This window comes from Pogona vitticeps, chromosome 8, assembly GCF_051106095.1.
Source record: "Pogona vitticeps strain Pit_001003342236 chromosome 8, PviZW2.1, whole genome shotgun sequence".
In the NCBI taxonomy this organism is placed as follows: Eukaryota; Metazoa; Chordata; class Lepidosauria; order Squamata; family Agamidae; genus Pogona; species Pogona vitticeps.
This window is the reverse complement of record NC_135790.1, coordinates 24880457-24900237: the sequence shown is the minus strand read 5'-3', so window position 1 is coordinate 24900237 and position 19781 is coordinate 24880457. Positions and strand designations below refer to the sequence as shown.

At 44.4% G+C, this 19781-nt stretch overlaps 1 protein-coding gene across 2 annotated transcripts in view; it reads left to right on the top strand.

Moving 5' to 3' along the window:
- UBASH3B (ubiquitin associated and SH3 domain containing B) overlaps positions 1-19781 on the top strand; it is a 60528-nt gene that overhangs the window by 22775 nt on the left and 17972 nt on the right. The window contains exons 1-4 of one of the 2 annotated variants that reach the window (XM_078379629.1): positions 5750-14369; positions 16416-16469; positions 16981-17167; positions 18300-18498. In XM_078379629.1, coding sequence (XP_078235755.1) covers positions 17165-17167; positions 18300-18498 — 202 coding nt within the window. In that variant the 5' untranslated portion in view covers positions 5750-14369; positions 16416-16469; positions 16981-17164. Of the gene's footprint in view, positions 1-5749; positions 14370-16415; positions 16470-16980; positions 17168-18299; positions 18499-19781 lie in introns of those variants that run through there. The other variant, XM_072979187.2, reaches the window with a different exon arrangement.

The window sequence follows — 19781 nt, the reverse complement described above, 5'->3', positions numbered from 1 at the left end:
CGAAAAATCTGATTCTTCCTTTGTAACTGAAAGTGGTATACTTCCACTCCACAGATAAGCCACATAATACAACATTGTAGCTATAAACTAGTAAGAAGACAGGATCACAGGGAGGTGGCCAGAAACAAAAGAAGTAATTGCCACAAGTTACCTTTCAAACATTGTGAGAATAGTAACAAATTACTTTTTTTAAGCACACTTTTTTAAAAGCATACAAAGTAGTGACCTTCTACAACCATGTAACTTTTGGCCAATCCCTCCTACAGTTAACCACACCAAAGCCAAATTGCAGCAAATGTTATGAAACTATTCAGTTAGCCAATACTAAAACCTCTTGGTTCATTTCATTCATTTAAGTGCGCATGTGAAGCTAGTAATATGGACCAGCTCTGTTGCCAATTGTCTCTCATGATGCAGAAATGAATAGGACCATTTGTGGTTAGGAAAAAATGTGCTAAGGTATAGATATTCTCTGACTGCAAAGCCCGCCCCCCCCCCCAAGTAATGGAAATTCTGGGCATTGCAGAAAAGGAACCAGCATGGACAGGCTGTGGGGCAGAGACATGAAGGAAGAAAACCAATATTACAATCACATGGAATCTTCTTGATTAAATTAATTAATTAGTTGTTCTTATATGCCGTCAAGTTGGAACTGAATTGTTCAGTGTGTTAGAGTCCAAACCTGTGTGACCCATATATCTCTTAATCATTAGGAGCAGGACGTTAACACTGGAAAAAAGCAGATATGATACAGATGGCATTCATGCAGGACTAATTTCTGAATACAGTTGATATGGATGTTGATCCAAGTGTTTGTGCAGGTAACTTCAAGTGTGAAGCAATAATCTGAATTGGCTTCTGAAACTGGACGGTTGGACACCGTTTGGAGCTAAAAGAAAGCAATGTGGTTCTTATTCAGGCATACAGAAAGAATGATGTGGATGGTCTTCTGAAGGGTTATCTAAGGAGATAAGAGAATAACTTTTTAATAATAGAAACGTGTTTAAGACTACTCTGCATGGGCCTTTTTTAATAACCAAGGCAGGATGCATGTAACCACATGTCTGAGTAAATAAGATGAGTAACGTGCCAAGAAGATGGGGGGGGGGAGTCTTCCTCCTTGATCATGACCCCAACTATCAAGGGGCACAGTTGGGGTAAAACTTCTGCTGTGTGCAAAGGAAAAATCGGCCACACACGGGCTGGAGGATAGATGGCAGGGGACAGTTTTCCTTCCATGCACAGTTTTATATCCACAGAATATACTCATCAGCCATTAGTGATAGGCTAAAATAATCATCATTAGAGAATGGTACGACCAGGAACAGCAGCAACCAAAATATTTATGAGTCTGCTCTGCTGAGTGCAAGAACAATCCCATTATTGTTTTGCAAAAGCAGAACTTCACACACATGAAAAGGCTAAAAGGGAATGATGTTTGTTTATTACAGAAGTGATAAAAAAATTGGCAGAAGCGTATGGTTTCTCTGGCACTTTCTTAATCCCTTAGAAAGTGTTTATTTCCCTTGCTGAGTGCAACACACAGAATCAGATCAAAGGAAACAAGTTGTTTGTGGATCAATTGCCTAGAGGGACTGGCAGCAGCTGTCTTACGGTTTCAGACGGGCTTTCCCCCATTGATGCTGGAGAAGCCAAAGATGAAGTCTTTTGCACAGAAAGTTTGAGCTGTACTATGGAGTGCTTCTCCAGTGTGTTCAGTGCGCATGTTTAGTACATTTGAGGAAGTGACCACTCGGCAGCGGACAAAAAGTAAGAGGAGGAAACATGAACCCTAAGGCTCAAACTGAAAAATCTGCTTATCATGTTTTTAAAAGGGGTGCTCCTTCAAGTGAAAAAAGGCATCTGTTTATCACACCATAAAATAGATATTAGCTCTACTGGTCTACTAGCCCCCACCTTATGTGAGAGTGCAGAGACCTAAATCATTATTTACATTTGTCATTGCAGATCATCACGTCTTGCTGTTTATCTCCCTGAACCTGGCTAAGAACGTATTAAATATTTTTAAAAAGGAGGCAAACGTTTGCCAATCTATTTATTTATTTATTTGATTTATACCCTGCCTATCTGGATTGCTCGTCCAGATCATAGTGATATGCAATATAATCCCATCGAGTCACGTTTGACCTATGGTGCCCTAAGAAGGTTTTTGAGGAATGCAGGGTGTTGAAGGAGTAGTTTGGTGTTCCATCGTGAGTTTTTCATAGCTGAGCGGAGATGTGAACCCATATCTCCTGAACAGTAGCATAAAACTATCAGCTCACATATACAGTACGCAACATGGGGCAGTTACAAGCTTTATGGAGATGTGCGCCTGTAAGCGCCAGAGTCCTTTCAGCTGAATTGCTGAGCTGCTTTTCAGCCAAATAAGGAATTGGAACTGGTGATAAGGAAAGAAATTCATGCTTGCCTCTAACAGTCAGCGTTCAATGGTTGATGAGTGACTGAGGTCCTGCTGGACCCTTGGATGAGGTGCTGCTCTGACTAGCCCTCCCCACCCACACCCTGAGGTTTGCACATCTGCAAATCAAAGCTTGGGAGCCATGCTTTGGTGGAGTATCTGAAAAGGGTTACTTCTCTCTCCTGCCGTCAGCCACCTGAACAAGCCCAATGTGCTCTGATTTGGAAAGCTAAGCAGAAGTGGGCCTGGATTAGTATTTGGATGGGAGACCACCTGGACATAACAGAGCTCTCCAGGGATTCACCATCCAGGAGAGTCATTGCTGCCAGTCAGAGCCACCAATACTAGGCTCGATGAATCAAGAATCTGACTCGGTACGTGCAAGAGAGACTCCTATATTCCTAAACATTGGGGCTCTCGCAAGCCGGTGGATGCCCCCCCCTTTCTGGTGACTAGGAGCTGACATTTTTGGGCTCCTGAAGGATCTACGTTGGGGAAATGAGTTTACCGTTAGTACCGAGGACAAAGATGGATCAAAGAAACAGTTGTATAGGAATTCACCATCCTGACCCAGACCTGCTTAGTTGCAGAGTTACGATATCATGTGTTTCCAAACCGATACGCCAGGATCCTGTGCTCAGCCATTATTGGTTGTTTGCCTTCTTTCCTCTCTGCCCCTCCTCTGAGTAGCCCAACTGGATTTGGTAAGCATCTGGCTTTTTAAATAGATAATCTCCCTGCACCAACTCGGTGTGTCCTAGCGCTGAGACTTCTCGGGGGCGGCTTTTTAAAGTCCACCCTTGTTGGGGTGCACAGAAATGTTGGGTGCTAATTATTTAGGTTGACGTGGGAAGTGCTTCTCCTTTGCCACCTGGGTGCCCCAAAGAGATTTACCGCCACTGAAGAAATGGCGGTGATGGTTTGGCAGAACGGTTTGGGGAGGTTCTCAGTCTGATGAAGGAGCACCGCCCGGAATGAGGCTCTTGTTTTCTCCCCTCCTTCTGCGTTGCTTCCCTCCTGCTTCTTGCCATGCCTGTTTGATGTTCGTGGACCTAAATAAGATCTTAGCACTTGTGGAAAGCTTGTGAAAAGGATAGGGTTCTGGAGGTTCCCGGTGGCCCACTGAAAGGATCTAGGCTCAGCACCTTTCAGGCTGAAAGGGTGTCCTGTTTCTTCAGGTCTGGGCCTTAAAACTGGGGCTGGAGAAGGGGAGAAGTTCTGGTGATGTCACGGGGTGGGTCCTGGTCACACCAAAGATGGTGCAGGCAAGGAGAGGATATACATACAAACACTTTGGGGGACCCAAGTTATTTCTCCCCGCCTGGAGGCATCAGCCTTTCCCATAGTATGAAACACCACAGCCCAATGGGAAGTCGGCTGCTGCACACCTTTGAACAATCAGGATGAAGAGAGCAAATAGGTCAGCACTAAAACGGCCACAGGGGTACGGGGGGGGGCAAGAGTCACTTTGGTGTCGTGGCCAAAGTGACAAACCAGGACTCTAGAGATCCGTTCAAATCCTTGCAACACCAAACCATTCTGGGAACCTCTGGCGCACCTCCAAAATCCTAGGAGAGTTATCATAACTCAGAGGTATCCATGGGCAGACACGTTTCCTATTGTGACTTCAGTTGGTCTTGTCTATGCATGCCGAAGACTAAATACAGTCTTAAGAGTTGATGATGTAAGGGATCAAATCCGTACTGGAAGCATTCAACTTTCTAAAGAGCACAAATAAGGTTTACTTTGGCACAGTAGAGAGAATGGGGCATCGGGGAGCGTGTGTGTGTGTATATGGTTTCTTAAAAATGCGGAGCATGGACTACGCTGAACGGGATCAACTTGCAAAATCTTTCCTGTGTGCCTTGTGGGTGTACGAGCTGTCAGGATCAGCCTCCTGCATCCGAATGTCAGCAGATGAGAAACCTCAGTTTGCATCCACGAAAGCTTGCATTAAAACAGAACAGTTAGTTTTTAAGGCGCCACGTGGTTTTTTTGGCCCCATTTCGTTTCATTTCGTTTCTTTGGATATTGCCCGATAGGCCACCTCCTTCAAAACCACCGTTTGTGACTACAAAATTAAAGGAGATTCAGCCTACGGCGCCTGTGTTCATGGCGCTGACCCTGCCTTTCCAAACATGTAAGGAATTTTGCACTCCTCGTTCAGAGCCTGGTTAGCCTCTCAAAGCAATGTGTGAACCCATTGCATTCGGCACCATCCACCCTGTTGGCTCGTGAATAATTTTAGGAATAACACCGCCATCATCCTCTGCTCTAGAGCAGAGAGGAAGTCTGCTATGGCAACCAGATTACATCTATTTCCCGAAAGAAATTTGTCTTAAATTATCTTAGATTTCCCACACACACACACACACACACACACACTGATAACAGCATCACTTAGAAGGTTTCAGTGCATAGCCTGCTGTTTTCAGAGCATACCTGCGTTCTCTAAGAAAGAATTATTTCTCATTGTATTTGTATAGAAGTGTCTGCGTTAATTACCTCTTTTCTAATGGTTATATGCACAGCCTCTGTGACTTCCGTTTCGGCAAAGGGAGGGGAAGGGGAGAGAATGTAGCATTTACATCATCACTCTGAATGCTCAGGGATTCTTTGGTCATCCTACTGTATGCCCAAGAGGCAAAAAAGATGGCAACTAAAAATAAGAAAATGCATGTATTTCTTTAAGTAAAACACTTGCCAGGTCACTTTTCAAAGCCATCACGTAAAGGGGCATGCAGATTCAGGATGACCATAGACAGTCAAAATGATACTTGGAGGGCTATATTGCATTATGGAGTTAAATGCAAATAAAGGAATAATTCAATAAATACAAATGCTTCTGCCATCACATCGCAGAAGTTTCAGTTCCATCTCGTGAAGTGGGAAATGTGATAGCAGTAGCTTCTGAAATATTAGATAGAGGGGCAATTAGCATGAAACATGAAAATTGGACTCCTCTATTTATTATTATTATTATTATTATTATTATTATTATTATTATTATTATTATTATTATTATTATTATTATTATTATTATTATTATTATTATTATTATTATTATTATTATCATCATCATCATCATCATCATCATCATCATCATCATCATCATCATCATCATTGCTGCAGCAGCTGCAACAACAACAACAACAACAGTAATAATAATAATAATAATAATAATAATAATAATAATAATAATAATAATAATAATAATAATAATAATAATAATAATAATAATAATAATAATAATAATAATAATAATAATAATAAATATGTCTCGTTTAAAGGCTGCTTTTCTCCCAGTGAGGGGACTCAGGGAGGCTCACAATGTTCAAACAAGTAAAATGAAAAACACAATAAATTACACATTGAACACAATGGAGCTATTACAGTAATTAAAACACATGAAAGGATTTCGAACATTTAAAACTTTAAAAACCAACTTACTTAGCTCCAAGCCAGCCTCCAAGGACCCCGTTATGGTGATTCAAAGCCTGCTTGAAGAGGTGAGCCTTCGACTGGATAAAAGGAACGGGGTCAACCTAACCTTCTGAGCGAGAGCATCCCACAGATCTTGGTCCAGTCATGGACCCTCATCCGCACCCAGAACTTTGCACTTACAAAACAAAAGTTTTAATTTAAGCTGTCAAAAGAGTCACTTACAGAGTGGCTTGGGAGATCCTCTGGTAAATAAAAAACTGGAAATGTTACTTTGGGGGGAGTAATAATAATAATTGCATGGCGTCAAGTCAACGCCGGCTTATAGCTCCCCTTTCTAGGGTTTTCTCAGTAGAGCGTCTCATTTGAGAAATAGTAGAACGCAGAGAGCTTCAGCTTTTCCACAAGAGCAGGCCAGGCTGCTTTTTCCAGTCTGTGGGCAACTCATTCCCCATCAGCCCTAATAAACAGGCATTTCATTAAAGGTAATAATTACAATAATTATAATAATGACTTGACTTCGAGCATTAGCATTCACACGCTTATCCCTCTCCATGAATGGGAAACATGTTTCTGAATCACAGCTCGACTTTGTCATTTTGCTGACTCCTGGAGGAGTTCTTATTGATGAGTCATCCTTTACATTTCTATGAATCTACATGTGAGTAAGTAGCATTGACACATCATTTAGCCTTGTCTCCTAGTTTTTAAAGGAATCCTGGTAGGAAAATGTTTGATGTCTCTCAGACAACCTTTCTACTTGCATAATGCAGTTTTACTCTACCTTGGTTTCTCTCTCTAAATTCTTCTGTTTGTGCCTTAATTCTATACTTCGCATTTAATTTTTTTTCACAGTTTTTGGGTATGGAAATCTCAGCCTGGAAAGGACACGGCTTTCTGCAAAATTCTCCTCCTTCTTGTGCCTCTTTTCCCATTTATTTCGCCTTGAAAGACCAGCGGTAGCAGCCTGCACATGATGCAACTAAAGTATTCCACCCTTTTGCATTTTGCATCACTGGCAAAATCCAAAATCAGTTTATGCAAGCTGCTTAATCTGCATAAAGTATGCACCGTTGACTGCTTCTCTTTTAAAGTGTCCGTGTGGCCCTGTACAAACATCTCATGTAAGAGAAGGCAGTTTAGTTGGGCTGGGCTGCACTTTCCCCTCACCGTGCTGTAGGGCCTCACCTGGTCTCTGCTACCACCACCACCCACTCTACCAAGTCTTAGCAATACAGTGGCAAAAAAGACCCTTTTCCCTAGAGTGGTCATTCGACTAGATAGGCGGGGTATAAATGCAATGAATGAATGAATGAATGAATGAATGAATGAATGAATGAATGAATGAATAATTTCTGCCATGCCATTCAAATTTGGTAGCAGAAGCCCTGCTCACTGGAAGGACAGATCCTGAAGCTGAGGCTCCAATACTTTGGCCATCTCATGAGAAGAGAAGACTCCTTGGAAAAGACCCTGATGTTGGGAAAGTGTGAAGGCAAGAGGAGGAGGGGACAAAAGAGGATGAGATGGTTGGACGGTGTCATCAAAGCGACCAACATGAATTGGACCCAACTCCGGGAGGCAATGGAAGACAGGAGGGCCTGGCATGCTCTGGTCCATGGGGTCACGAAGAGTCAGACACGACTTAATGACTAAACAACAACAACAACAAAAAGCTGGGGGGATGCATTGTCCTTGAAACTTTGTTTGAAGGGGGCATGCCTTATTTTAGAGCAGACACAAGTTTTGAAGCGCATTATTCTACCATAAAGCAAGGTGTTCACTTTCCACAAGGCCACGTGGATCAGGAAAATGTTGGCTTTTTCAGCTACGTCTACCCCTGCATACACTTCTGGTGTGTTGTGTGTGCGGATGGGATGCCTTTAATGGCAAGGAAAAAGCAGGGTAGGGGTATAGATCATGTGCAACTTTTCCACTCCTGTACCATCAGTGACACTGTTTTGTGCATAGGCATGGAACTTCCTTATATCAACTTACTTCCTCATCTCTTCTGTGACCTTCCCTTCCCTGGCAACCTCACAGTGGGGGCAGCGGCTCAGAAATGAGTCAGCCGGAGACTTCAGCTTGACACCGAATCAGCCCAGACCACTTCCTCCTTGCGCTGAGGCTTGAAGGCAACCTCTTTACACAGCACCAAAAAGGAGGACAAAAAAGGGGGGCTGCTTTGCAGGAAATGGTGTCTGCTAATTGATGGCCAAAATCCTGTTGCATGGTTATGCAAAAGGTGTAACTTTTAGTGGGGAATTGCTGAAAGTTAAGACATCTCCGTAAGCTTTCTCTGTTGCACATAAAGTCCATCGACTCAGTGTGCAAACAGATCATGCTTATGGAGATTTCTTAAGTTTGGGAAATTTCCTACTAAAGTTATACCTCTTGCATAACCATGCAACAGGATTTCAGCCATAAATCAGCACACACCGTTTTCTGCAAAGCAGGGCCCTCTTTTGTGTAACTGTGCAACAGGATTTCAGCTTCTGTGGAGAGGTGCAAAGGAAGAGATTATTTTTAAAATGATTGAAGCAGAATTATAGAGTCTTTCAATCTAGGACCTGGACGGACAACAAGTGAGCTGTGTTGATGATGGGCAGATTTAAGGTTCCTGATCCTCGTCTCTTTTTCTTCTTGACCTTTCATCCCAACTTTGGGCAATGGTTTGAATGGAAGACTTTTCTTCTATAAGTGGACATATGGCCACCCTCTCAGGCCCTTTCTTTCAGTGTCAAACGGTCCCAAACAATCCTCTCTTGCACTCTCCCAGGGATGTCTCATAGCAAAGCAAGCATAAATGCTATGCATCAGCCAATCTCAACTTCAATCCACAATGTCTCCATTTTTAAAAAAGGGTTTGGGCTAACAGAGCTTCTGCATACAGCCCCAAGCTGGTAGAGTGAAGCGATCATCTCAGGGACCAGAAACTTGGGCATCAGCTGTGGCAATGAAGTGCCGGGTGACAGAGCTGCGGATGCTTTGCCTTCTGTTGACCTCTAGCCAGCAACTCTGGGGGGGGGGGAGTTTCTCTCTTTTTAATATAATTATAATATAATTGTAGAATTACAGAGCTGTGAAGGACCTTCTGGATCATGGACGCCAGCCCCTGTCAAGGAGACGGAGTGGAGAATCGAACTCCTAGCCGCTGAGCTATTCAGCAGTTCCTTTTTAAAAAAAAAAAATTATTAATTACATTTAGAAATGAATTGCTTTTTAAAATTTGGACTAAAGCTCTCAGAAACCCTCCAGCCATCAGGGTCCAAAAAGGAAAAGAATTTTTTCAAGCTTCAGTAGTGGATGCTGCCCTATCCTCAAGTGATCCTCCTGCCAGCCTCTTTGTCTCCTGTACAGAGAAGGAGCGATACAATCATGTCCTTCATCTTGAGAAAATGTTTGGAGTCTAGTTTGCTGGGACCTCAGAGAGCGACTGCCTGGCAGACAAGTAGGCAGAGGAATCAAAAGGGGTAATGCAACATCAAGACAATTCAGAGTTTTAAAGGTAGGTATTTGGGATGATAACTGCCAGGATCTTTCAGACCACATGGCCTGGAAGATGCTGGGACTTGGTGTCCTATCAAGTAACTTCAGCAAGTTTTGAGGCAGCATCTTAAGTTGGCTCATCCACGACAGACCTAAGGCAGTTCGAGTGTTCTTTTAACAGCTCCACCGGAGTGAGAGAGAAAAAAAAACCCTCCAAAATGTTAACCTCAGATTTGGCACCCATTGTACAACAGCCTTCCTTCCTCATTTCTTGGATCTTTTCGACTTCCTTCTCACTGTGAATCCTTCCCTTTTTCCCATCCTGAGTCACTTGGCATTGCCTTTTCAGCAATACATGTGCATGTGCCTATGCGGGGGTGAAAATGTGCATGTTTTGAACTGCCTTCAACTTAGCACATCCCTGCGGCTGTTTCTACCCCAAACACTCAACTTCAGCTTGATCATAGATCAGCGAAGAAAATTTCGATAATGCAAGGAGAATGGCGGTGGGGAGGGAAGGAATGATACTGAGGATCTGTGGGATGTTTACAGAGGTGTGCAGACAGACCCCGTCTAGATATCCACGCCTGTGGCTCCTACATCCACCCATCTACTGAAAGGGTTCCTTGCGGATAGGAGCGTCCGTACAATTTGTAAAGCTGCATAGATAGTGGGTTACAGAAGCTGGACTTGGTGGTCCATAGAGTCCCTTCCAGCTCTGCAGTTCTATAATGATGATGATAGTGGTGGTGGTGGTGGTGGTGATGATGATGATGCAAGCAGTTGCCATGGGTGTGGTCCCGCCCACTGTTCCAGATGTGGGATAAACATATTTTCATCTTCCAGGGAGCTCTCTCCCTCTAGCTGAAAGCTAGTGTTAAGACTAGGACTCAAGAGACTTGGGTTCAAATTGTGTCCTCCAGCCCCTGTCCTGACACACGCTAGATGATCTTGACCCAGCCACAGGCTCCTAGCTGAACCTCACAGGGAAGATGTGAAGGTGAAACCAGAGGGGAAGAGCACTGTTACATCCCCTTTAGCTCCCCGGAGGAAGCATCCTTTGTTAGGAATATAAATAAAAAAGCTCTGCTCACGTCTTCCATTTCGAGACGAAGACAGCTGATTTGATATTCTGGTTTTTAGTTTGTTTTTATTTTGTTTTATGTCTCGATGGTTCAGCCTCGGGTGCAGGCAGGCAGCTGCCAAAGGGGGCAAATCTGGGGTCTTCTGAAATTGGAGCAAATAAAGTCTTTATGGGGCCATGGCTGCATTTTTGCTACGAGGCTGTTATCAGAGGTGCCGGTGGGTTTTTCTGTCATTGTCTTCTCCAAAACTTGGGTACAGTACTCCTTGATTCAGGAATCCCTCTCCACAAATCAGCAAATATCCTGGCATGGTTCAGAAGCGTGTTAGTGCCTTAGTGCCCTTGTAACATATTGGTGGGTCTCGATCAGATGCTGCTTATCTGTTGGGAATTCCTCCCAGATGAGCAGAGACTGGAAACAGACAAGTGTGATTTCTTGCTACTCGTGATCTGAAGGACCTTGATGAACTAATACGGGTGCAACAGAGCGAGTTATGGTAACCGGATTTGGCCCAGAACAAAAGATCTCAGGGTTGGGGACTCAAATCACGGGACTCACCATCACGTTGGACATGAGTCGTGTCTGTGACTCAACTCAAACTTGACTCAGGTGTGTGTATTTTTGCAATGACACGGACTCAACTGGCCACTCAGAACCCACCCACCTGCTCCCTTTTTTTCCAGGGAAAAAAGCTTGTTTTTAATAGGGATTCAGACTTGGGACTTGCGATTCGGGACTTGTTACCAAAGACTCAGACTTGGGACTTGGACTCAAAGACTTCCCAACCTCCCTGGAAGACTTTATTCCAGTTCCTACCCCTGCCTCAGGTAGAAGAGTGTTTGCACATATTCCCTTTGTCTCCCAACATGAGGGGGGAAAAATATTCATTTCAAATCAACATGACAAGCATTTCCTTTCCTGACTATCGCTGCAGCTCCAGATGGTGCCGTTTTAAGCCCGTTTGAAGTCTCCTGGTGCTGTCATTCTCTCTCTCTCTCTCTCTCTCTCTCTCTCTCTCTTTGTTTTAGAGCAGCATTGTCCTCTTAAAAAATATCCCTGGGTTTTATTTTTAAGCATCCCTCGCCCAGGCATGGCATCCACTCTGAAGTGCAATCCTAGAAGGATCAATCACGAGCAAGATCTACCTGGCCACTGCCGAGGCGTGTTCGTCAGCAGCCCAGTTAGTTGCCTGCTGTTCCCACCGGGCATCCCTGGCCGGTGGCCACATGGATAGTGTGCAGGCGGGTGGACGGCGAGCATTTCGGAGAGCTGCAGATGCAGGAGGCCTGCTGGGAAAGCGGGATTCTCCCGAGCTGAGCTAATTGAAAGCACATTTCTCTGCACCCCTGTTAATTCAAAGGGCCTGCACCTCGGCACACAGCCCTGCCGTGTTATCCAGAGGTCTGATGATTGTCATTCTGAGAATGTCTCCTCTCCTCGCTCAAGGCTGTAGGAGTTAATGATCTCATACAGGAACAGGAGCGGGAGCAGTAACATCCTTTCAAACACATCCATGCACCAGCCAACACACATGGTTGTGTTTATCCCTCCCAGTGCTTTTCTCGCTTTCACAAGACGGCTATGCTTCCCCTCCTGGCTTTGATTTAAAGGTCCAGCAAAGCTGCAGATTAAATCCTGGCGCCCATGTGTGAAGGCCACACAGAGCCTCAGCAGCAGGAGGAGGAGGAGGCAGGAGGCTCCGCCAGTCTGCAGAGATTGCCTAGCGAGCCCCATGGCACAGGGGTTAGACTGCAGTCAAGACCCTGCTCACAACCTGAGTTCGATTCCAACAGGATCAGGTAGCTGGCTCAAGGTTGACTCAACCTTCCATCCTTCCGAGGTTAATAAAAGAAGTACCCAGCTCGCTAGGGGGCAAAGTGTTCCTTGTGTAATTGTGTTGTCAACCAGTGCTCCAATATTATGAGGCGGTATACCGTATACTCATTTTACCGACCTCACTAGGATGGAAGACTGAATGAACCTTGAGCTGGCTACCTGGGGTTGAACCCAGGTCGTGAGCAGAGTTTTGTCTGCAGTACTGCAGTTTAACCACTATGCCACAAAGTTCCTGACCTTCCTCATGAGGTTGGTGTTATGATAAAGTCGGGGAAAGGAAAGCCCTGTATCTAAGCTCATTGAAGGAAAAGTAGGAGATAAACTGATAATTTAATAAATAATTGTGAAGTGCAAAAAACAAAAAGTTGTGCATTCTAGTGGGTATGATGGGACTATCTGTAAGCCCGTTGCATGAGAATAGTCCTGCTGTCTTGCACTTAACCATTCACCATTTATTATTACACATCCGTCCATGGAACAGGATTCAAAGCACTCACCCAGCAGCATTTTAAAGGGCACATAAATCAGGATTATTCAGAATGTAGGGGAAGAAGACTTAGCATTTTGAAATGGACCCAGAATCAATCCAATAAAACATCATACCAATTATTGAGAAGAGATACGGAGGCTGGAAGCTTTTCTTGGGAGCTAATGCTTCATTTCCTATGACTCTTGCTTCCTTTCAAGTGTGTAGGACGATGCCATTACATTTATTGACATGCACCTCCATCCGGAATGGCCATCGGCTGCGGTTGCTGCTTCCCGCCCCTCATAATGGGATTTGTGGGAAGCTGAAACTTCTCTGTTGGCATGGAGGTCACCTGATGCCTGCATATAGAAATGAAAGAGGGTTGATGCACGGAGAACCTCCTTATGTCTTTCGGGTTGGCCTGGAGCTGCCCGCTGAAGCAACACAAGGTTGGACTAGATGATGATGATGGGGGTGAGGGTAAGGGTGATGAGTGGTGTTGACATGAATGGAAAAGGCACTTGGATGTGGGTGGATGTTTCTGTTTTCTCCAGGGAAATCAGAAGACTTAGGCGGTCTTCCATCCAAATGTTTTTCAAGCACCACCTTCCTTAGCTTGAGAAACACAACCATCTCCCATCCCTGGAAAAGGTGTGCCTGCTAGTTTTTGGGTAAAAATGGATATATTTTGTGCATAACTTGGTTCAACAAACATCTCGCTTTCTCACTGGTACCAGAGGAACAGACAGTAGTGACCTAAATGATTGTTGATGGTGTGTGATTGGCTTATGACTAACAGCTACCGTACCGACATTCTCTGATGGAGGTGGGAGTAAACTGTTAAAAGAGTTTGGAACACAACTGCGGAGGAGAGAGAAATCAGAGTTTCCATAGTAGCTTGTGAGAGAGAGAGAGCTTTGGGTGGCTTAACTAATCATTGTCGCTCGCCTGCCAGGATGGGCAGATCAACAAAGGTGAACTCCAAAAGTTGCTTATCTGCTCTTTGAGGCTCAGCTTGCGTGGCTGTAAATGACAAAAGTATTGCAAAAAAAAAAAAAAATCATACGTGTTACTACCCTTTTCCCACAAGGAAGCAGGTATTGTAGAAAGGCTCTACGTTCTTACAACTCTTGAGAATGGAACTTGGGACACATGAAATTAGTGTTTTCCAATTAACCATCCAGCCGTCAGAGGAATGAATCAGCAAGAACTCATAGAAGGGGTGATGGCAAACTCTCTCTCTCTCTCTCAAACAATCCTCAGCTGGGAGATTAGAAGGAGGATGCTGTTGAAAACAGTCCTTTTAATAAGTGAGCTCTTTGCCTCTCCACAGGTTGCTTCCTGTGATGAAATTACTCTCATGCATAAAATCCAAGAAGATCATCGGCAGAAATGAATTTTTAATGCAAATAGGAGCTCAGCACCTCTAATAATGGAGGCGTTATTCCCTTGAGATAGGCTTTCCTTCCCCCCCCCCCAAAGTTCCATAGCCATAAACTAAAATATGCAAGGAGCGGGAGAATTGATTAAGTTAGTCTGGGAAGCTATAAATAAGAATTATGAGCACTGCATCGAAAACTCATTGAACTCGAACTTCGATGAGCGCAGGCAACAAAGAGTTCTCTTGGTATCTATCCACCCTGACACGGGATTGCGTTTTACATGGTTTACGCTTCTGGGGGAGGGTCCGGGCAAACTTCCGGAGCAAAATTGGTTGCATTGCATGTGGAAGAGGCTAATACCACACGGGACCACTCTTAGCAAAAGATTGAAAAGCAAAGAGGGGGGAGAGGAGGCCTGGTGCAATGTGTTTCTTCCTGCAAGGAGATGCCTTGCATTAGCCCTCCTGAGACCTTGATGTGAAGTCTAGATATGGAGACTCACAAAGAGGGTATAAGTCAAGGGGGGAGGGAGGTTAAGAGGAGCCATTGTGAGGTTAATCTGATTTTCTTTAGCATTATAACTCATTGTTTTTGTTTCATTTTTATTGTTTTTCCCCATTCTCCAAGGAGATCAGGGCTGCCTACCTTTAAATCTTTCGGCTTATTTTATCTTTACAACAAAGGAAAGGAAAGCGTGCTGCTTCTACACCACCCCACAGCACTTAAAGCACTCCCCGGGGTGGTTTACGATTTCATTGTCAGGCTACATATTGCCCCCTGACCTCAGAAGGATGGAAGGCCGAGTCCACCTTGAGCTGGCTATCTGAGCCCGTTGGGATCAACATCAGGTTGTCAGCGGAGTCTTGATTGCAGTACTGCAGTTTAGCTACTGTGTCACAGGGCTCTTTATAAGGCGGTTTCGGCTGAGTGAGGGACTGATCCAAAAGCATGCTATAAACTATAAGAGTGAATGGGACTTTGAATTATTTCTTTGAATGGGTAGAACATGTGTGTTCTTGTAAATATTCTGCCCAGGAATAAAGAGAGCATGAGAGGGCAGTTTTGATCTGGGGAAATGATGCAGGGGAATAATTAAGCCCCCTCCTTATAACTTTGCAACCTTGTTTTGGATTTTGTTTTCTCTTATGAGTTTTTTTTTTTCTTCCCCCAGCGTTTTTATTTTTGTAGTCTGACCGCGTGAAGTTCTGATCTTGGCTTGCCCATATCGTCCAAAGGGCAGTGTGGCCTAGAGGCTAAGGGCTGGGACTATAGGTGTCCCCAGTTCAAATCCCCCCCCCCACCAGGGACTGACTGGTCATCCACTAGCATCACAACAGAGGTTTATTATGGGGGGCTAAATCGTGCGTGGCTTTCCTTCACCTCCTTTTAAGGAAAGGTGGGATTCGGATAATTCCACTCTGGCTCAGGAGGGAAGCCTTGTAGGGAGCAAACGCCAGCTATGCTCAGTCCGTAAAACAGCCCTGTAACAGATTTTACTGTTGACTAAAATAAAACAAAGCCATTTTGTTTCGGCACAGCCAGCATCTGGAAAATAAGAACCGGCCACTTAATTGCTCCCAGGTTTCCTTCCTCACTGTTTTCTCCATCCCACCCTTGAGAGCAAACTCTTTTGCTGCCATCAAAGTACAGCTGCAGCTCTAATGCAGGAAGTCTGTGTCATGGAGAGAGTCTCAGGCAGAATGTGGGGGTGCTGCGGTGGGGTGAGCCCTATGGGGGGAGGCTGGACACAGAAATGAGACAAACAGACACACCTACACACATGGAGTCCAGGGGGCCTCCAGAAGCGATGGTTATTTGCTTAAGACCACAGAGTCTCATGTTATGGTGTCTCCATGGAGACCGTAGTCGGTTCTCCTCTCTCTCAACTTAGACGTCCCCTATAAGGTCTCTTAACCCACAGGAAATATTTCAAATGCAAAATTGTCAGTGCTTCAAAAGCATCCAGTTGTTCAAAGGACAGCACAGGGTTAGAGTTCAGGTGTGAAACAAAAAAAGAAGACACTAACGAAGAATCCTACTAGCAGAAAAGAAAGAAAGAAAGAAAGAAAGAAAGAAAGAAAGAAAGAAAGAAAGAAAGAAAGAAAGAAAAGAAAGAGGGAAGGAAGGAAGGAAGGAAGGAAGGAAGGAAGGAAGGATTATAGTAGTGAAATTTTCTCTAGCGAGAAAGGAAGAAACAAACATTTTTTTAAAAAAGCTAACAACACCCCAGGATGGCCATCTGGTGCTCAGAATCACACTAACAATGGGTTTTCACCCTTCTTTTTCTGCAGACAGAAGGCACTGGCGTCTACAGGAGGCCGAAGCGTCCAAGCCGCCTGTGACTGGTTGGTATGAATTAATATTGTCCAAAACACAGAGAGGCCGGGTGGCGTTGTTGTTGGGTTGGGCTGGACCTCACTTTGTTTCTCGCCCAAGTCTAGAAAGGTGACAGGGTGGGGGATGTCGCTTGCGAGCAGAGATGATTCGGTGATTTGGGCAGGTTCGTGTAACGGCCAAACAGATGTTTGGTGCTTCAAAACCCCGCCGGCGCCCACTCAGAGGCAGCGCCCGGAGGAGGCGGGGCAGGGAAGCCAGGCCCCTGGCCCCCAAGTGGCCGCCTGCCAGAGGAGGTGGGGCTCTGAAGTACCAAACACCTGTTCGGCTGCTCAGCGAACCACCGAAACATTGGTTCGTGCCCATCTCTACTTGCTAGCTTGTTTCCTTCTTGCGGAGTGCAGCACAGCCCCTATGTTATTGAGGGTGGGGGTGAGTGGGCAGGGGCATGACATGGCGGACCCATTTGCTATCTTCTGCCATCCTGCAGTGGCTGCCCATCTCCTCTCTTTTCAATTCCAGGCTCTTTTCCCACGTATGCGACCCTTTTCTTGACGACCCCCTGCCTCGGGAGTATGTCCTCTACCTACGCCCCACTGGTCCCTTAGCCCAGAAGCTCTCCGATTTCTGGCAGCAGTCAAAGCAGCTGTGCGGGAAGAACAAGGCCCACAATATCTTTCCCCACATCACGCTCTGCCAGTTCTTTATGGTGAGTTGATGTTATGCCTTGCTGTCTTATTCCTTTATCGGTCCACTCAGAGCCTCGTACTTCTCAGACTTTAGAAATGTTACTTTAGGGGGCTAAAACCTCCAAGATTCCCCCTGCAGAGGATGTGATTTTCCCCAATCTCTGATAACTGATTCAGATCATCGACCGATTTAGCCTTATATTGTCAACTCTGACTGGCAGCTGCTCTTCAGAATTGCAGAAAAGCTCTTCTGTCCTATTGGAAAGGTCAGTTTCTATGTGGTCTTGTGAACACAGTGACTGGAGGAGCACAGTAGTTACCTTCCCACAACTGAAGGATAAACTAATGTGATAGTGAACACATGTTGCACGAATCTTTTGGGAAATGCCAATAGCAGCCAGAATGGGTCATTCTGCATACCCTTAATCTTTTCAGCCACTATGATCCAGTCTTGCCCAGTAGCACTCCTCAGCATCTCACCCTCCGTGATCTTTCCCATCACCTGTTACTTGATCCTTTTTTTAATCCGCTAAGGCAAATGGTGGAACCTGGAATCTTCTGAATGTGAAGCACATGCCCTGCCAGTGAGCTGTGGGAATCCTGCCATCATAGAGAGTTATTTATTATTTATTTATTTATTTAAAATATTTTTGCCCTGCCTTTCTCCTTCAAAGGACCCAAGGCGGCTTACAACAATTAAAAGGTAATATTTAGAAGCAAAAAAAACCCCAGTAAGTATACAAATACTCAGAAAGAATTAAGCAAGCATTATTTTTAAATGGTCAATAAAATTGTTACTGAAAACACATTTAAAACCAGTCGCACACAAGAATCCATTTATGGGTTGTCCTTAGGACTATTGCAAAAATGAATGACAGTAATCATTTTTTTAAAAAAACCTTTTTCCTCCCAGCCTTGATGGAAATTCATTGCCTCAATTATGACATACTTGGATGGTTTAGAAACCCCAATAAAAGTTTGCAATAAATAATGTAAAATAGATTCCAGTCATCTAGGGTGAATAAATATACCTCCAGCATTGTGAGATGCTCAACTTATTTGGGAGGGGGGGAAAAAACAGTAACGCACGTCTCCAGCCCATGAAGGGTTGTTGAACATCCTCATGGTCTAAGCAACGCTGTTTTCCTGCAGTGTGAAGACAGCAAGGTCGAGGCGCTCTGTGAAGCTCTGCAAGTCACAGTCACCCGATGGCGGTGCAAGTTTCCCAGCCCTTTGCCCCTGGAACTCTACACCTCTTCAAACTTCATTGGGCTTTTTGTCAAGGAGGAGAGTGCAGAAATCCTCAAGAAGTTTGCAGCTGATTTTGCTGCAGAAGCCGCCTCGAAAGCTGGTGAGTGTGGAGGGCAAGATGTAAGTGTCATTGGATATTTCATTGATATATATTTTTTAATATGGCATAAGACCAAAATAAAACAAAACCAGGGTGTCTAACAGGGATGGAAACTTGAGTCATGGGACTCGCCATCAAGTCGGACTTAAGTTATAGACTTGGTCTCAACTTGGCTGTTTTTTAATGACTTGGACTCAGCTTGTGACTCAGAACCCAAATACTCCATCTCTTTATTTCTGGAGGGGAAAGCTTGTTTTTAATAGGGACTTGGGACTTGGTACCGAAGTCTTGGGTACCAAGTCCCAAGTCCCAAAGACTTGCCAGTATCCCAGATAGCTAACAAAAACAGTGGTGCACTAGAAAAATGATTCAGACTAGAGTATGTCAACGATGACCTGCTCTCCTCTGACATGGTCCATACTTAGGCAATAGATAGCTTACAAGTGGAGTAGGAGGGTGAAACTCCTTGAAATGAGACGTGTACATTCCTAGCTCTTTGATCCATGTGCCACCCTTGATTCAGACCTAGAAAGGATTTTTTTTGGTGCCATGTATAAATAATTGCCATGTTATTTCTCTCACATGATGTCGGAGGAAGTGGACTTGTCCCCTAAAGCTCACATTAAAATGTAACACTTAGTCTTTAAGGTGACAGTCATGTTTTTGTCTTTTTAATTTGTTCTTCTAATTTAATTTATTGTTTTAACCTATAAGACCTGGAAAAGTTACTTACTGTGGTGTCAATTCCCAGAATCCCATCGTCCCCCCCCCACAAGCATCAGGGTTCTGGGATATGTAGTCCTCTCCTTTACTAGCTCTTGAGGTTCTGAACTTTCATTTTTGACCCTAGAGAGAAGGGCCTCAAAGGAATCTGCCACCTCACTCCCATTCTCGTGGGTTCAAAAAGCAAGAGAATCTATACTTCCTGTGATTCATAACCTCCTCAAAAAGGAAGTCGACATTTTGACTGTTCTTTAACCTTTTCTGACAGAGGGGTGTGCGCCTGTGTGTGTGCATGGGCACATTTTCTTTGTTTGATGATATAAGCATTTCCTGCCTCAGCTTGCCATTTCAAAATGCCTGTAAACAAATCTTTCCGTAACATGATCTAACATATATGGTTTTGGTAATTCCTATTTTTGCATCTGTCGTCCTTTCCACTCACCTCCAAACTGGGAGAAAACAGGATGACCTCTGAGCTGATAGACCTCCTGAGTACCAGAATCTGTGTTCTGATGATGAAAGGCGGTCATGTTTATGAGTGGATGATAAGGACATGAGAT